At 38.0% G+C, this 19,952-nt stretch overlaps 1 protein-coding gene across 15 annotated transcripts in view; it reads left to right on the top strand.

The window, feature by feature from the left end:
- Positions 1-10,999: 10,999 nt before the first annotated feature.
- Positions 11,000-19,952, top strand: part of SUPT20H (SPT20 homolog, SAGA complex component) — a 43,923-nt gene continuing 34,970 nt past the window's right edge. For 11 of the 15 annotated variants that reach the window (XM_047079014.1, XM_047079000.1, XM_047078983.1 and 8 more), the window contains exons 1-5: positions 11,154-11,235; positions 13,768-13,861; positions 16,860-16,895; positions 17,553-17,611; positions 17,871-17,937. In XM_047079014.1, the coding sequence (XP_046934970.1) occupies positions 13,859-13,861; positions 16,860-16,895; positions 17,553-17,611; positions 17,871-17,937 (165 nt within the window). In that variant the 5' untranslated portion in view covers positions 11,154-11,235; positions 13,768-13,858. Of the gene's footprint in view, positions 11,050-11,153; positions 11,236-11,282; positions 11,369-11,424; positions 11,443-13,767; positions 13,862-16,859; positions 16,896-17,552; positions 17,612-17,870; positions 17,938-19,952 lie in introns of those variants that run through there. The other 4 variants (XM_047078910.1, XM_047078901.1, XM_047078919.1 and 1 more) reach the window with 4 other exon arrangements.

The raw sequence follows: 19,952 nt of genomic DNA, 5'->3' as shown, positions 1-19,952 counted from the left end.
AATAGACTCACTTTTTTATTGTTATATATTTTTGTACTGCTTTATGTTCATGTATTATCTGTCCAACTTTCTTTAAAAAGTTATGACAAAAAAGATGACTTTAGCAACAATCTGAACATAACTGAGTGGGAGACCCAGGATAAGAAAGGAAGCAAGGACTGCAGGTAAGAGGGACCTACAGCTATCCAGGTGTGAATACAGTAAACCAGAGTGAGAACCATGGAATTGACATCAGAGAGGAGAGGCCAGACCTGACAGGCATTCAGAAATAGGACACCAGAAACTTGAGGACTGGTGAGATGTGGGGCCTAAGAGAGGAGATCTCTAAGCCAGACTCTTATCTGTGGAAAGCTGATGATCACCAGCAGACAAACATGGAAAATCTGAAGGAAAAGATGTGAATTAATTTTGGACATTTTACATGTGAAAGGCCTCTGGCACAGCAAGTAAAAATGTTGAGTTACCAGAAATGGATAAAACTGAGGACTTGAGAGTCTTTAGCACATGGGCAATAGCCAAATCCATGAGACTAGATGAGTTTGAACCAGAATTCTGAGTAAAACTATATTTCATATAGCATATATTGGCATATGGTATGTATGTGTCTGTGGTTGCATGTGCATACGTTTATTTATTTTGGACATTTTCAAACATATACAAAAGGGGAGACAAAATGCATTACTAATACCTCTTACTCAGTTTCAGTAATTACCAATAACTTACCATTCTTATTTCATCTACCATGTATTTTTTAAGTATTTTAAACCATATTACAAAATTCATAATTTCACCTGTAAACACTATATTTTGTATCTCTAATAGATAAGGTTCATTTCTGTTATTCTTATAACCAAAAATTCACTGTTCCACCTAATGTTATTGTATTCATTTGCTGGTCTGCCATTATAAAATACCACAGATTTATGTGTTCACATCCCTGGTGTCTCTTTATGTGTCCCCACCTCTTTTTACAAGGGTATGAGTCATATTGGATTAGGACCCACCTTAACAGCCTCATTTAACTTAATCACCTCTTTAAAGGCTCTATTCCCAACTGTAGTCACATTCTGAGGTACTAGGGATTAGAGCTTCAGCATATGAATGGGGAGAGGGGAGGCACAAAATTCAGCCTATATCAGTTAACAGTAATTCCTTAATATCAACATGGCAAGTTCACAGTCCGTTTTCCTACAGTGGTTACCACATCATGTACTGGGTGGATTGTAGTATCATGGTGTTACTTAACATGTTACTCTGTGCCTCTTTTTTCAAGTAAACTGGTAGACCTGTAGGCTTCATTAGATTCAGATTCAATTTCTGATTTTGTGAAAATATATCATAAATAGTAACAATATGAAACATGTCATATGACAAAGCACAGAATATTTGATCATCTCACTATGGTACTGTTAAGATTGATCAAGTGTTGGCAGCCTGATCCACTTTTTATAAAGTTCTCTTTCAACATTCTACCTAATGGTTATTTGGCAATCATGAGTTATTATTTCCTCTGCCAGCCCAGTCTACTAATAGGCCCATCAAAGGCATTCTTCCTTTCTTTTACACATTTTTTGGTCTCTAGCATTTATTTTTGGTTCTGTTAAGACTTTCGTCTCCATGCTCACACTGCCCATCTTTTCTTGCATTCTGCCTACTTTATCCATTAAAGCCTTCAGCAAATTACTCTCGGTTTTAAATTCCCAGTCTGATCATTCCAATATCCATGCCATGTCTGGTTCTAATGCTTGCTCTGTCTCTTCAAACTATATTTTTTTGCCTTTTAAAATGTCTTGTAATTTTTTCTTGATAGCTGGACATGATGCACTATGTAAAAGGAACTGCTGTAAATAGGCCTTTAGTAATATAATGGTGAGGCTTAGGGGAGGGAAGCATTCTACAGTCCCATGAGTAGGCCTCAGTCTTTCAGTGAGCCTATGCCTCTGAACTATGAACCTCACAAGTGCTTCTCTGCCTCCTCCCCATTCCTCCCACATATGGGACAGGATGGCTAGAGTGGGCTAGAGTTGAGTATTTCCTTTCCACCAGGTGATCTAGGCTCTGATAAAACCCCTAATCTGACTAACTGGTTTCCTCTGAGGGCAAATCTTACTAAGAATACAGTTCTTTTTTTTTTTTTTTTTTTTTTTTAATGGTTCTTCTTCCTCTTCTCCTGCATGAATCATAAGATTTTTCTCTGATATTTACTGTGAGATCCTGGTAGAATTCTTGGAGGTATAAACTTATAAGAGTGGGGGCTGCCTCATGACTGGGTCCCCCTGGAGATTTTAACTCTCAACGTTGTCGACACTGAACCTCCAGCAATTCAATTGCAGTTCGGTTTCCCTACCCAGCACTGGTTCTCACAGAGGCTGCTGCTCCAATAAGTTGTGAATCTGTAGTCATCTGTCAGTTTCTAATTTGGGGGCAGTGTGTGCCCTGTGACTTCACTTCTCTTGCAGATCTAAGAAGAATTGTTGATTTTTCAGTTTGTTCATCTTTTTGCTTATTATTAAGATGGAGTATCAACTTCTGAGCTCCTTATATGTGGAACTGGACCTATTATTTCCTGGAAGCATTATTTTCTTATGGGTTGCAAAACAGCGATAACTCTATCACTCCTCCTTCACTTATTCATTGGATGTTTTCTATTAGTTTTTCTTCATCAGCAATTTGGTTACTCTGAATTTCAGTTTGTGTAGGAAAGCAGGGTAATTATTTTTTTACTTTATTTACTAATTTCAGAATAATGAATTGGTGTCCTAGCATTCCTCAACGTGACTAGTGAGGTTTTTTTTTTTCTTAAGAAATATTAAGAATTCATGTAGCAATATCAAGAACTTTTGGGGTGGCTCAGTCAGTTAATCAGCCAAACCATGGTTTCGGCTCAGTTCCTAATCTCATTGTTCATGAGTTCAAGCCTCACATTGGGCTCTGCACTGTCAGCAAGGAGGTTGCTTGGGATTCTCGATCTCTCTCTCTCTCTCTCTCTCTCTCTGCCCCTCCCCTGCTCATTCATACACACTCTCTCTCCCTCTCTCTCTCTCTCTCTCTCTCTCTCTCAAAATAAATAAATAAACATTAAAAAAAGAAAAAAGAATTCATGTACTCTTAACATATTTAATATGCTTCAATCCATTGCAGTAAAAACCTTTTAATTATCCTTGGTACTGCAAGTATTATTTCTTTTGCCAGTAGGAGCCATTTCAAGCTGGACACTATATAATTGCCTACAGAAACACACACATACAAACACACATGTGCACATGAAAAGCCAAAGGATTCAGAATATACATGCCTTCTCCTTCTCTCCAAGACCCCAGCTAATTTCCCAATTAGTGGACACGTGTTACATCCACTCACAATTCCATTGGCCAAAGTAAGTCATATGGCAAAATGCAAAGTCACTAGGGTGGGGAAGTATACTCTACCCAAACTTAAGCCATGAGAAAAGTGAATTTTTTTATTTAGAAAAATTATAAACTAATAAAACTATCTATCACACTGGGCGTGATGGTTGGTTTTACGTGTCAACTTTGCTAGACCACAGTACCCACCTATCTAATCAAACAGTAACCCAGGTGTACTGTGAAGGTATTTTGTAGATGTGTTTTTCATCTACAATTGATTGATTCTAAGTAAAGGAGATTATTCTTGATGATATGGGTAGGACTTTTTCAATCAAGTTTGATAATACACGAAGGCCTTTACAGCAAAAACTGAGGTTTCTTGGAAAAGAACAAATTCTGTCTCAAGATTGCAGCATCAACTCCTGCCTGAGTTTTCAGCTTACCAGTCTGCCCTATAAATTTCAGACTTGCCAGCTTCCACAATTGCATGAGCCAATTCCTTAAAATGAAAGAATGACTCTAGCCAAAGCAATTAGGCAAGAGAAAGAATTAAAAGGCATCCAAGTTGTGAAGAAGAAATAAAACTATCTCAATTAACAGATGCTATAATACTATATATATAGAAACCCTAAAGAACACACACACACACACACACACACACACACACACACACACACAACTATTAGAGCTAATAAACAAATCTGGCAAATTTCCAGAGTGCAAGATCAGCACTCAAAAAACTTTTTGTTGTGTTTTTTTTTAATACACCAACAATGAATAATCCAAAAAGTAAATTAAGTAATAATTGCATTTATAATATCATCTGCTATGGAGTGAATCATCTCCCTCCCCACCCCCCGTCAAATCCATATGTTGAAGCCCTAATCCCCAATGTGATTGTTTTTTGGAGATAAGGCCTATAAAGAGGTAATTTAAGGTTAAATGACATCATAAGGGTGAGGCCCTGATCTGATAGATTAGTAGCTTTATAAGAACAGACACAAGAGTATACTCTGTCTCTCTTTCCTTCTCTCCCTCCCCACTATGGAAGGGCAAAGTGAGAAGGGAGCTGTCTATAAGCCCAAAAGAAAACTCTCACCAGAAACCACATTGGCCAGAACCTTGATCTTGGATTCCCAGTGTCTAGAACTGTAAGAAAGAAATTTCTATTGTTTAAGGCACTTGGTGTGTGGTATTTTGTTACAGCAACCTAAGCAGACTAAGACAGCATTCAAAAAGATGAAATATCTAGGGATAAATTTAATTAGAAAGGTGAAAAGTTTGTGTACTAAAACTCACAAAACATTGATGAAAAACAATTAAAGAAGACCTAAATAAATGGAAAGACATCATGCTCATGGATTGGATTAACAGACCAATACTTATTACAGTGATCTACCAATTCAATACAATCCCTTTGGCATTTTTGCAAAAATGGAAAGGCTAACCCTCAAATTCATATTAAGTTGCAGGATAGCCAAAATAATATTAGAGAGGGGCACCTGAGTGGCTCAGGTCATGATCTTGCAGTCTGTGAGTTCAAGCCTCATGTTGGGCTCTGTGCTGACAGCACAGAGCCTGGAACCTGCTTGGGATTCTGTGTCTCCCTCTCTCTCTGTCCCTCCCCTGCTTGCACTCTGTCTCTCTCTGTCTCTCAAAAATAATAAACATTACAAATGTTTTTTAAATAAAAAAACTATTTTTTTAAATAAAAAATAATATTAGAGAAGAACTGGAGGACTTACATGTCCCAATTTCAAAACTTACTACAAAGCTACTGTAATCAAAACAGTGTGGTACAGGTTTCTTCCTACTATCCAAAAATGACTTCCTATGAAACCTTTCATAAACAGAAATGGCAAGGAGTGAAGAAGCAATTACCATAAATTTAGATGGAAAATATTTTTGAACATTCCCAGGCCCCAAAAATAATTTGTAGTAGGCTTTTCTGATACTCTGATCTTGCTAATGGATGCACAACATACATCAAGATTAAGCACAGATGCTCACAGGTACAGTTCAAAGCTATAATGGCTTGGTGCTGAGATGTAGTTCCCAGGGAAAGAGCTTGGCTGTGCCTCTCTTATGGCTAAGGGTGCATGCTGCCTCTATAAAGACTCACTGCAAAACAAATGCTGAACACTAGTGTCTCTTTTTACCTTTTGTCATAAAAGGGAAAATCCTTTTCAGATTTCTTTCAGTTAGCAAAAGTAGGTAGTAATGTAGGTCTTTTGTAAAAGCAAAGTGGTATAACACAAACTTTTGAAAAGCAGGGAATACCTATACTGACATAGGATAGACATATAGACCAATGGAATAGAATTAACAGTCTAGAAACAAACCCATACATGCATGGCAGATTGATTTTTTATAAGGAGGTAAAAACCAGTCATTGGGAGTAAGAATAGTCTCTTCAACAAATGGTTCTGGGACAACATACAAAAGAATGGAACAAAAACCTGATTACACAACATGTACAAAAACTAGCTGAATGTGAACCAATGACTTAAATACATGAGCTAAAAATCATAAAATTCTTATAGGAAATCCTAGGGTTAAATACTATAAAATTAAAACTAAAATGGAGTCACTTATCATGGCAACAAAATGGTGTTAGCCAATGCAGGCACATTAAAAAATAAATAAAACTTAGCCTTACCTGACAAATTGCTGTAATTTATGGCTCTTCTCAGAAATCAGCACAGGATGCTAGACAATCCCCAATGCCAAGTCTGTTCATAACATCTTTGAACTTTCTTGTTTCTCCTATCTCTCATTTCAGTTACACTGATACAAATAAGAAAGAAGACCAAGCAACCAATCAACGGAAAAAGCCAAGTAACTTCCACATTTAACTCCATAAACACCTTTTAGTCTATGAGCAACTTGAAACTCATTATTCTTTTAGCCTTGAGTTTCCCAGCTTACAGGTCAAAACAACTGCAATAAACTCATCCTTCTGCTTTATCCTGCAATAAACTCATCCTTCTACTTCACTCAGTGTGCAGAGTTCAGTTTTTGACAACCCTTATGAACTTGGATTTGTTAATGGGTTTTTAAAATTTTTTTTAATGTTTATTTTTATTTTTGAGAGAGACAGAGACAGAATGTGAGTGGGTTAGGGGCAGAGAGAGAGGGAGACACAGAATCCGAAGCAGGCTCCAGGCTCCGAGCTGTCAGCACAGAGCCCGACGCGGGGCTCAAACTCACGAGCTGTGAGATCATGACCTGAGCCAAAGTCAGACACTCAACCAACTGAGCCACCCAGGCACCACGGTAATGGGTTTTTAAGTATGATGTCAAAAGCACAAGCCATAGTAGAAAAAATAAACTAGGCTTTGTTCAAAAATTTAAGTTTGTGCATCAATGGGCATCAGCAAGACAGTGAAAAGACAACCTACAGAATGGGAGAAAATATTTGCAAATCATACATCTGATAAGGGTCTAGTATCCAGAATATAGATCAACTCATAACTTAAACAAAGACAACCCAATTAAAAGATAGGCAAAGGAGATGACACGATACTCTACGTGTTAAACCTGAAAGACTCCACCAAAAAGCTGCTAGAACTGATAACAGGAATTCAGCAGAGTTGCAGGATACAAAATGAATGTACAGGTATCAGTTGCATTTCTACACACCAATAATGAAGCAACAGAAAGAGAAATCAAGAAATTGATCCTATTTACAATTGCATCAAGAACCATAAAATACCTGGGAATAAACCTAACCAAAGATGTAAAAGATCTGTATGCTGAAAACTATAGGAAACTTATGAAGGAAATTGAAGAAGACACAAAGAAATGGAAAAACATTCCATGCTCATGGATTGGAAAAATAAATATTGTTAAAATGTCAATACTACCCAAAACAATCTACACATTCAATGCAATCCCAATCAAAATTGCACCAGCATTCTTCTCAAAGCTGGAACAAACAATCCTAAAATTTGTATGGAACCACAAAAGACCCCGAATAACCAAAGTAAGTTTGAAAAATAAAAACCAAAGCGGAAGGCATCACAATCCCAGATTTTAGCGTCTCCTACAAAGCTGTAAACATCAAGACAGTACGGTATTGGCACAAAAACAGACACATAGACCAATAGAATAGACTAGAGAATTCAGAATTGGACCCACAAATGTATGGTCAGCTAATCTTTGACAAAGTAGGAAAGAGTATCCAATGGAAAAAAGACAGTCTCCTTAGCAAACGGTGCTGAGAGAACTGGGCAGCAACATGCAAAAAAAATGAAACTAGACCACTTTCTTACACCGTACACAAAAATAAACTCAAAATGGATAAGAAACCTAATTGTGAAAGAGGAAACCATCAAAACCCTAGAGGAGCAAGCAGGCAACAACCTCTTTGACCTCAGCCATAGCAATTTCTGACTTGACACATCTCCAAAGGAAGGGAATTAAAAGCAAAAATGAACTATTGGGACCTCATTAAGATAAAAAGCTTCTGCACTGCAAAGGAAACAATCAACCAAACTAAAAGGCAACCAACAGAATAGGAAAAGATATTTTCAAGTGACATATTGGATAAAGGGTTAGTATCCAAAAATCTATAAAGAACTTACCAAACTCAACACCTGAAAAACAAATAATCCAGTGAACAAATGGGCAGAAGACATGAATAGACACTTTTCCAAAGAAGACATCCAGATGGCCAACAGACACATGAAAAGATGCTCAACATCACTCATCATCAGGGAAATACAAATCAAAAACACGTTGAGATACCACCTCACACCTGTCAGAGTTGCTGAAATTAACAACTCAGGAAACAATAGACGTTGGCAGTGGAGAAACAGGAACCCTCTTGCACTGTTGGTGGGAATGCAAACTGGTGTAGCTGCTCTGGAAAACAGTATGGAGGTTCCTCAAAAAATTAAAATAGAACTACCCTACGACCCAGCAATAGCACTACTAGGAATTTATCCAAAGGACACAGAAGTGCTGATGCATAGGGGCACATATACCCCAATGTTTATAGCCGCACTTTCAACAATAGCCAAATTATGGAAAGGGCCTAAATGTCCATCAACTGATGAATAAAGATGTGGTTTATATATACAATGGAATACTACTTGGCAATGATAAAGAATGAAATCCTGCCATCTGCAGCAATGTGGATGGAACTGGAGGGTATTATGCTAAATGCAATAGGTCAGTCAGAGAAAGATATCATATGTTTTCACTCATATGTGGAACTTGAGAAAGTTAACAGAGACCATGCGGGAAGGGAAGGGGAAAAATATAGTTTGAGAGGGAGAACCATAAATTCAGAGAACAAACTGAGGATTGATGGGTGGGGAGCAGGGGAGAGGGGAAAACGGGTGATGGGTATTGAGGAGGGCACGTTTTGGGATGAGCACTGGGTGTTGTATTTAAGTGATGAATCACGGGAATCTACCCCCCAAACCAAGAGCACACTCTGTACAGTGTATGTTAGCCAACTTGATAATAAATTATATTGAAAAAAAAAAAAAAGAGAGAGGCAAAGGACTTGAATAAAGTAACGAATAAAAAAATAACTTGAATAAAAAAAATAACTTGAATAATGTCTTCTCCAAAGATATATAAATGGACAAAAGGGCATGAAAAGATGTGTAACATCACTAGCCTTAGGAAAATGCAAATCAAAACCACAATGAGATACTATTTCATACCTAGTAGGATGGCTATAATTAAAAAAAAGAAGAAGAAAAAGAAGAAGGGGCACCTGGGTGGCTTGGTCGGTTGGGCGGCCGACTTCGGCTCAGGTCATGATCTCGCGGTCCGTGAGTTCAAGCCCCGCGTGGGGCTCTGGGCTGACAGCTCACAGCCTGGAGCCTGTTTCGGATTCTGTGTCTCCCTCTCCCTCTGCCCCTCCACTGTTCATGCTCTGTCTCTCTCTGTCTCAAAAATAAATAAACGTTAAAAAAAATTTTTTTTTAATTAAAAAAAAAAGAAAAAGAAGAAGGAAGAGGAGGAGGGGAAGGAGAAATGTTGGTGAGGATGTGGAGAAACTGGAACCACCACACGTTGTTAGTACATAAAATGTCTCTGCCACTGTGGAAAATGGTTTATCAACTCCTCAAACATTTAAGGATAAAATCACCGTATGACCCAGAAATTCCACTCCTAGTATTTGGCAAAGACTCTCTCCATGATTTTAGTCTGCCTTGTGGGACATGTATCAACCAGTTGTAGCAAGAATCCTAAATCAGATTACAAAGAACACCCACCTAGATATCTGATCACCTTCAATATCTGATCAAACTCTCAATCTCCACCCTTGGTGTCTGATCACTCTGATGTGCCTTCAGCCAGAACCCTGTCAAGTCAACTTAGCCAGAATTCCCCCAATCCCTGTATTTCTTACTAAGAAATTTCCATCCAAAAAAAAAAAAAAAAAATAGAGGGAGAGAAAGAGGCAAAAAAAAAAAAAAAAAAATTCCACCCACTGCCCTCCAACTCTGCTCCTTGGCTATAAATCCCTACTTGTTCATGCTCTATTTGGAAGTGAGCTCAGTTCTATACTGAGGTCTCTTTCCCTCTTTTGCAATAGTTCCTGATTAAAATCTCTTTTTAATACTTGAACTATGTCAGGCCCTGGTTTTCTGTAATAGTATATACCATCCTACACCCCCCCCCCCCCCACCAATTGAAAACCAGGGCTCAAATTCTTCCACACAAATATCCATAGCAGCACTACACACAATAGCCCAAAGGTGTAAATGACCCAAATGGTAACCAATGGAGGAATGCATACAATTGTGGTATTTACATACAATGGAACAGAATATAAACCATAAAAAGGAATGAAATACTGATACTGATACTTGCTACAAGGTGCGTGGACCTGGAAAACATTATACTAAGTGAAAGACACAAAAAAGGTCACACACTCCATTTATGTGAAATATCCATATTAGGTAAATACACCAAGTAATTATTGTCTGCTAAAGTCTAAGAGAGGGAAAAATGGAAAGTCCTTAATGGAGGTGATAAAAATGTTTTGGAATTAAGAGTTGTTGGTTGCACATCGTGAACGTAACAAATGCTACTGAATTATACTCTTAAAACGTTTCACTTTATATTCTGTGAATTTCACCTCAATATTAACAATAAAGTTTATAACCAAAAAATCAAAGTTGTTTAAAGGTACAGAACTGCAATCAGACATTGCAATATATCCTGGTTATTCCATTTCTGAATTGTTAGAACTCCCCAGTGAGGTCACTTTTGTCTGTTTTTCGGAATTTTTTAAACATTAAATTCATTGGCATTTTACAATACACTATCGAGGGCTGAATGGCTTGGACTAGTAACTGTAGGAATGGTGACATTTCCTTCCATTTGCATGGGTTGGGCAATAAAAGCTCAGGGCAAGTTTCTTCGTTCTAGAAATTCAAAAAGGCACCCTACCCACCAAAGAGCCACATCCTATCCCGCATTTTACAGTACTGGAAGATGGGCCAGCGAAGGAGACTATGGACCCCGCCCCCTGCCGGACCTCAGTCCCCACGAACCTTGTAGGTACCAACCCCTGCGACACCACCCCCTGGCTCCGCGAGCCTCCTGGGGGCCACCGAGTCGTCCCAGCTCCACCTCTTCCGCCCGCGGTTTACAGGCTCGCTCCGCCCTGCGCGCCAGTCGGAAGTGCGGACGCCGGAACCACCCTTCAGCTGAGCTGCGGCGCGCCCGTGAGGTACGTGCGGAGCGAGCCTGCAGCCTCCAGCGCGGGGCCCGTTCCCGCATGTCGCATTCCGGCAAAGTCAGCGGCGCCGTCATGACGCCCAGCGCGCCGGCATCCCGCACAGGTGGGCGGTGGCGGGTGGGAGAGGCGTGACCGCTGCGGACGGTTAGGCACGCGAGATCTTGGCCGGGGTCAGAGGTGAGTGAGCGGTTTCCCGAGTGGCTTTTCGCGGCTTTCCAGACCCCGGATCCCGCAGGAGGAGGACGGTGTTCCCGTAGGCGGGGCGGGCTGAGCTGAGCACCACCCGCCCCCCCGGCCCTGCACCCTCCAGGTAGTCGCCTCAGTTGCCTCTCGAAGTGCTAACAAGCAACGCTTTTCGTTGTAGTTTTCACTTTTGGATTCCAGGTATAGGTATTTCCGGAAATTCCCGAGAATTTCGCGTGGCGCTTCTGGGGGTTGGGGGGAGGGATTCTTGGTGTCCATATTGAATAAAGGCTGGTCGCCTGGCTGTTGAGTTGCGGCGTTATACTGCTAAACCCTAAGTTGTTGGAAAGAAAGCAGTTCGAACAGTTGAAGAGTCAGATCGATCAGGAAAAGCGATGGAACCGATTGCGAGTTTTACAGTTGGATTAATTGCTGGTTGTCGCATTGGTTACCGGGAGTTCAGAATTTAACTTAATAGCTAACTGCTTCTGGAAACCATCTCTTGTAACCTTCGCTTGAAGGAGCGCCTGCGTTTTCCTGAGTACAATATATTAAAGTCCCGGGTAGGAAAATAGAAAGTGATTAACAGAATTTTCGGGGTTAGATTGGGTGCAGTGTACTCCGTGTACATGTTGAGAACCATGAAGTAAAGTTAGATCAAAATTAAGGAAAAATATGTATGTTAGTCTGAGCAGAATTGGGTCTTTTTTTTTTTTTTTTAGTGTTTTGTTTTTAAAAACCTAAAAATGGGTGCTGGATTGAATAGCCTGAAGGTCGTAAGCTTTACTAGAAAGAATCTAAGAGTAAAAATTTAGAGAGGTGTGAACTGAATTTGTCTGTGTGTGATCTTGGGAAAGTCGTTAGTTTTGAGTGCCTTATCCTGTAAAATGGAGATGATAATTTCAGTGGTTTTCTCACAGTGTCTGGCAAATCCTGTATACAATCATAATGTTTGGTTTGTAAGTTGTACACGTAGTTAATGGTTTTTATCTATAAAACTTCAAGTTTGCTAAGCCTCGTCTTCCCATCCTCCCTCCCCCAATTTTCGTGGAAGAAGATATGATTTGAAAATCACTGCATTTTGCCTCTACCTGGTATGCCTTCGTCTTTAGATTCATTGGTCAGAAAGTTTTCACCTTAACTTAAATTCATATTAAATCTAAGAGCTATTGCAAGGTAGGATTAATGTCTTATTTACTTTTTAAGATACTATTCCTGGAACTTGTATGATGCCTTTCACTTGTTTTTGTTTGTTTCTTGAACCCAGACTGGCAAAACCTAAGCTTTGGGTTCACCAGAAACTAAAATCGTTTTACAGTGGAAAAACACTGTTTTTTGTCACTTGATGATGTGCTTTTTAGCTTAGTGTTATGTAGACAGACAAGTTAGAGGGTGTTAGATACAGAATTAGACTTTGAATTGCCTGTAGAGTTTCAAAAATGCTGGTCCCAGTAAATATTGGGGTGCCTGGGTGTTTTAGTTGGTTGAGTGTCTGACTCTTGATTTCTGCTCAGGTCAGGATCCCCGGGTCTTGGGATCAAGCCCTGCCTCAGGCTCTGCACTGAGTGATGAGCCTGCTTACAATATTCCCCCCCCCCCATCTCTCTCTCTCTCTCTCTCTCTCTGTCTCTGTCTCTCTCTCTCAATCTCAATACATAAATAAATGCTGATCCCTGGTTCCTACTCCAGACCAATTAATCAGAATCTCTGGAAGAGGGGCGCCTGGGTGGCGCAGTCGGTTAAGCGTCCGACTTCAGCCAGGTCACGATCTCGCGGTCCGTGAGTTCGAGCCCCGCGTCAGGCTCTGGGCTGATGGCTCAGAGCCTGGAGCCTGTTTCCGATTCTGTGTCTCCCTCTCTCTCTGCCCCTCCCCCGTTCATACTCTGTCTCTCTCTGTCCCAAAAATAAATAAACGTTGAAAAAAAAAATTAAAAAAAAAAAAAAGAATCTCTGGAAGATATGACATGGGTATACCACTTTTTAAAACTCCCCAAGTTATTATGTTGTGCAGCTAGGATGAGAATCCATGTGTTAGAGGAATGAGATTCTTCAGCAGTGTATCCAGTTTGCTTGAGGAAGGAATGGCTGGAGGAACTGGAGCTGCATCTGACATCTGGAATATGTAGCTTGGGACGTTTAGGGGAATATTTTTAGAGGACTTTTATCAGCAGGTATGATGAAACGTATGATTTGTAAAGTGAACTGTACAGTGACCCATGGGAACAATGACAGCAACAGTGGTGATGGAGAGATTAATAAACATTCTTTTCTCTCCTGGATGTTAAGTATTTTGAAGAAAGCAAGTAATGATTTTAATTTGCAAACTTTTTTTGCCGTACCTAATAAAAACTGTACCTTTCAACAATTGAAAAGATTGTGGTATGTGATTTCTTTGTTGCTGATTATTTAAAAATGTACTCAAAAATTTATATTTTTCAAGTGGTTTTCCTTGTTAATAATGAAATAATCTCATTGCTCATAATAGCTTTATGTTAATATGGGTTTCTTTTGTTTTTGATTTTTTAGTACTATAAGATTGATATTAAAGACATGGTTTTCACTCCTCATCAACACACATAAGTTTTCTCTTCATTTTGGACCCCTATTTTATACCACAATGGTAAGTTGTAGATCATTATGTTTGTGGTTGTATTTTAGAATGTTCTCTTCCTTCATTTCCATAAAAATACTGTATTACGGGTACAGAAATACTTAATGTATGCCCAAGTTAACCTAACTGGTGAATTACTTAGCAATCACCTGCAAAATCTGTTTCAGAAAATAGGGGGCTTATCTCTCGATTCAGTGTTGGAATTATGCCCAATTTAAACTGATCAATTATCTGTCCTTATCTTTGTGAAGCATTAAAAAATACTTACCTTCTGGACGCCTGGGTGGTTCAGTTGGTTGAGCGTCCAACTTCAGCTCAGGTCATGATCTCACGTCTCGTGAGTTCAAGCCCGTGTCAAGCTCTGTGCTGACAGCTCAGAGCCCGGAACCTGGTTCGGATTCTGTGTCTCCCTCTCTCTCTGCCCTTCCTCTGCTCACTCTGTCTCTCTCTCCTTCAAAAATAAACATTTAAAAAAAAATGTTCTTTAAATAGTTACTTCTTTGTGCCATAGTCAAATCACTGCCAAGGAGGATGGGTATAAATACAAATGGCTTTGGAGGACACAGGTTTCTCATATTTTAAAACTTCTCTTAATTTAGATTTTTTTCTTTAATTCAAAAACAAATGTAACCTGCTTACCGCAAATAACATTTTAAGCAGCATCCATGTTGGATTTTAATGGCACATTTCTGTTCACTGACTTACAGTCATTAAACATACTAGGGACTGGGTGTTTACCTTTTGCCATTAAAAAAAATAAAGACATGGAAAAAATTACTTTATTATGTTTTAAAGAATCAGCAGCATTTGACAATGAAAAAATAAACACTGACCACCGTGTTGAATAAACCTTTGAGAACAGTTCTCTTCTTTTCCAATCTTGCGTATCCACCACTGCCCTGTTACAGAAAAGTAGAGCTGCTGAGGCGCCTGAGTGGCTCAGTCAGTTGAGCATCTGAGACTTTGGCTCAGGTCGTGACCTCGTGGTTTGTGACCCTAGTTGGGCTCTGTGCTGACAGCTTGGAGCCTCCTTAAGATTCTGTGCCTCCCTCTCTCTCTGAAAAATAAACAAACATTAAAAAATTTCAAAAAAAATAGTGGAGCTGTTACAATGAGATGCTGACCTTGACTTATATTTTGCACCATATTAGCTATCAATTCCTTCTTAAATGTTGGAAGGAAGTAGTGAATAAATGATGTTTATGTTTACATTTGCAGTTCTATCTCTCTAGAGCTTTTGAAGTTTTGATTTCAGAAGATGAGGTACTTACTTGAGAAGACTAACAATAGCCAGTTGTCCTCAAGTGTACATTTGATTGTGTTTATTATAGTTTTTTATATAAATTTATGTTAAGGTTTTATGAGCAAAATAATTTAAAAACCTTATATATTTGTTCAGAGTACTCATCCAGGAAATGGTTTATACTCAAGAATCTCATCTTGAATCCTGGGAACCAATTTTGTTATGAATCTGCTGCTCATAAGATTTTTTTCATAAATTGGTATAAATTTATTTTAACAACCTTTTGAAATGATGGCATATTTCAGATTTTTTTTACTTTTAAATTTTAGGTGTTTAATGCGGTTTTTTTTTTTTTTTATTACAGTAAAAACGCAGACAAACTATTTTTGTAATCCTATGAATTCTCCATCCTTACGACTAGAGTGGCAGGGGCACTTAAACCTTTTCACAATTTCCAAAGGCTGGCACTATTTCTTTTTTCCATTGCATTCTTGGGATTTTGGTGGGTGCTAGTAGTTTTTACTACATGGAATTTGGTAGGTTGAATTATTGGAGTCTACAAAATAAAACAAAAATTTAGGTCCTTGTATGTTAACAATGAAAGCTGTCTCTTGATGGAATTAAAAATTAAAGAGGACTATCATTGTGAATGAAAAATACTGTAACCCTGTGTGGTAACCAAACCACAAAACTAGAAAGAGATATCATTGGTGTTAAATTTTCTTATTTAAAACTTAATACTTTTTATTCTTAGATGTCCTTACAAAACAAAGCTTTACAAATGAGGAAGTCAGAGACTCCTCTTCTCTTGGCTTGAAATCATGGTCTCTAAGAAATGGATGAAGGGTGGGAATCTACTATAAGATCTCAAACCCTATGTGCAGTAATAAAACTATTACTTCATTCTAGATACATTTTCTTTTACATTTTAGTATTGAGTTAATGATGAGTCTATAATTAATGACATCTTACAATTATAATTGGCTTTTCTTAATATTACCTGAAAGCCTGGCTGGCTGACTCAGTTAAGCGTGTGACTCTTGATTTCAGCTCAGGTCATGATCTCAACAGTTGTGAGATCAAGCTCTGTGGCGAGCTTGGCACTGTGTGTGGAGCATGCTTAAGATTCTGTCTCCCTCACCCTCTGTTTCTCTATCAACTCACTTGCTGTCTCAAAAAAAAATTTTTTTTTAACCTAGGTTACTGATAACATGCTTATAACTGATGGTATCTTAAAGTCATTGAAACATGGTAATGATAGCCATCATTTAATGCGTTTCTAGTAGGCACTGACCTAGAAACTTTATATTATAGATTCTCTGCATTAAGATACTAGAAATTTCTATATTGGTGTTATGTACCAATATAATAGCTCCCCCAGTTTTCAGGATTCCTAGCAGATTCACTTTAATTGCATGCTTGATAGCCATATATTTTCCTGAATGGTGCTCTTAGAGTGTTGTAGAAGTTAAAGTTCATAAAGTGGTAGTAGTTTCTCTGACTCTTGGCTCTGTAGCCAGAGAAAACCATTTGAGCATTTCTGATATAATTTGTTGTCCTAATCAGGTGTCCAAGACTGCCATGTTTTCTCTTTGTAACATATCTTTAACATAGAGTGGGGTGGGTAGAGGGTACAAAAATAAAGGAAAATATGTTAGGTGTATTTTAGGAGATAAAACATATTTAAACACTTAACTAGAAATGTTATATGTATATTAAATTTTTTGTGAGAATAATATCAAATACACTATTTACTCTTTACAGCAACAAGCTTTAGAACTAGCTTTGGATCGTGCTGAGGTGAGGCATGACTAAGTTACATATGAAATAGTGTCGTCTTAATTTGTCTTAATTAAGCAAACTCAGTTTTAAGAGATTTTTATATGTGGTTGTCAAAGGAGTACGTTAACATTTTAGGACAAGTATGCATATAATTTTGCTATAAATTATAAAAATACTTTGTGATGATGTTTAGGTCATCTGTTAGAATTCTCAGATAATGTTGTGGAATAAAAATTATCGAATAAAGACATAGGATTTCCAAAATTATGTTTTCCTGTTTTGATAAGTTTTCTAATTTTCAATTAATGAGGAAGATAATTCAAAATGTGTAGATTTCTTGCACTTGGATACGCTGTGCATATTCTAAATAACCATAAAACATATTGAGAATAATTTTGACCTGTGAAACCTCAGTTCTGAAACTATATAATTTTTTTTATATCATAGCAGTGAAATATTATGCTAAGTTTTAGTACAGTTTAAATTTCACTTGTTTGTAACATATATTTAGAAGTTAAGTAGTTTTTCTCCAAGGTATAATTTTAATATGAATCAGAGATTGAAGCGACTAAATAGTCTGTTCAGTCTTAACCCGTGTTTTAAGTATACTTAACATAGGTGTTCATGTGCTAATAAGCAAAAGGCAAACTGTTTTCATAAACTTTTCTTTTTTAGTATGTTATTGAAAGTGCCCGACAGAGACCTCCTAAAAGGAAATACCTGTCTAGTGGAAGGTATGAATATTTTATTGATTGGTATTTTAGATTATTTAAAATATGATATCTACCATTTATTGCATTCCTGCTAGGCACTGTGCTAGAAATGTTATAGGTACTTTACGTGTATTTGAAATTTCTGAGTTGATATTAGCTACTATATCCAGCTTACTTCATCCTCAGTTTGGGGGAAATTGGGGGGAAGAATTATGGGAAAATTCAAAATAACATCCATTTTATGATTAGAATATTCACATTTTGTTTCATTAAATTTTAGAAAATCTGTATTTCAAAAACTTTATGACTTATATATTGAAGAATGTGAAAAAGAGCCTGAGGTTAAGGTAAGTATAAATTTTTTATGTTTTTACGGCTTTTGAAATGTAGAGGAACAGGGACATTTGAAAGATTCACATTTGAAGCAGGTAATGATTTATATTTTTGTGAGAGAACTAACATCTTTCCTAGCCAGACTGTAGCCAGTTTTGCAGCTCACCCACAGCCTTGGCTAATCTGGCACCAAGTAGAGATCACCTGCTTAGGTAGGAGAGACGACCAGTGTTTATCGAGTAACAGAAAATCATTGAGAAGTCCAAAGAAGCAAAGCTCCTATATATATTATCTTTTGCTTCTTTTTCCCCTGATAAGTGATTTGTAGACTGGAAGAAAAAGTAACCTGTTTCCTCATGGTGATTTGTACTGGAAATTTAAAGGTTTTACAGGATGTAGGACATTCAGGTGTGATAATAAAAGATGAATTTGGTCACAAATACTAGTTCCAGATTAGATTAACAGAACTCATTTTTAATTAGCATAAAAGTATGGGCAGTAGAAATGTAACAAATTGATTCCTTAAGATCTTTTGGACTCTTGGGGTATAAAAGCCTTAAAAAGTTTCTATGTGCAGGGCGCCTGGGTGGCTCAGTCGGTTGAGCGTTCAACTTCAGCTCAGGTCATGATCTTGCGGTTTGTGAGTTCAAGCCCCGCATCAGGCTCTGTGCTGACGGCTCAGAGCCTGGAGCCTGTTTCAGATTCTGTGTCTCCCTCTCCCTGACCCTCCCCCATTCATACTCTGTCTCTCTCTGTCTCAAAAATAAATAAATGTTAAAAAAAAAAAAAGTTTCTATGTGCTTCTTTAAAAATGAATACCGTTTTTTCGTGAGTTTGAGCCCCGTGTTGGGGCTCTGTTCTGACAGCTCAGAGCCTGGAGCCTGCTTCAGATACTGTGACTCCCTGTCTCTCTGCCCCTCCCCTGCTCTGTCTCTCAAAAAATAAATAAACTTAAAAAAAAAAAAATACATTTTACTTTTTAGACAAAAAATTAGTAGAATTCCAGTAATATCCTGCCTTTAAAATCTTCAATAGGAGAAAACATTAAATATTGAGTAAATTTTACACTGTGTTTCTCATAAGTTTTTTTGAGGTATAATTGATATACAATAAATTACATGTGTTTAAAATATATATTTTGTAAGTTTTGACATATATGTACACCCATGAAGCCATCATCACAATATAACAAATATGTCCATCACTTCAGAGACAGAATTAAGGTAGGAGAGATAAAGGTTCTAAATTGGGTTTGGCAGCCATTACCTGCCAACTGAATCTTGCCCACTGCATGTTTTCGTAAATGAGGTTTTATTGGAATCCAGCCACACCCATTCATTGTCTTGTCTGTGGCTGATTTTGAGGTACAACAGCAGAGTTGAGTATTTGCAACAAAGACCATATAGCCCACAAGCCTAATACGCTATCTGGCCCTTTAAGAAAGAAATTTTCTGACCTCTGATTTGTATATTGACCCAAAAACTAAGTGGAAACCAACTTTTATTGTCTTGAAGAGATGCTGTCACAGTTTTTCTATTCTGTCATGTGTCAAATTACGACTTTTTTTTAACTTTAATTTTTTTTTTTTTTTTTTTGAAATTTACATCCAAATTAGTTAGCATATAGTGCAACAGTGATTTCAGGGGTAGATTCCTTAGTGCCCCTTACACATTTTGCCCATCCCCCTTCCCACACCCCCTCCAGTAACCCTCAATTTGTTCTCCATATTTATGAGTCTCTTCTGTTTTGTCCCCATCCTTGTTTTTATATTATTTTTGTTTCCTTTCCCTTATGTTCATCTGTTTTGTCTCTTAAAGTTCTCATATGAGTGAGTATGACATTTTCTTTACACTTGAAAATACTTTAAAATTTTAGTCTCTCCGTTAGAGTGGGAGAGAGCCAAAGCATAAGAGACTGTTGAAAACTGAGAACAAACTGAGGGTTCATGGGGGATGGGAGGGAGGGGAGGGTGGGTGATGGGTATTGAGGAGGGCACCTTTTGGGATGAGCACTGGGTGTTGTATGGAAA

This window comes from Lynx rufus, unplaced genomic scaffold (genome assembly GCF_022079265.1).
Source record: "Lynx rufus isolate CCGP_SWC_20201006 ecotype Redwood Valley unplaced genomic scaffold, mLynRuf1.p SCAF_1, whole genome shotgun sequence".
Lineage (NCBI taxonomy): Eukaryota > Metazoa > Chordata > Mammalia > Carnivora > Felidae > Lynx > Lynx rufus.
The sequence above is the reverse complement of the archived record's forward strand: the minus strand, read 5'-3'. Positions and strand labels throughout refer to the sequence as shown.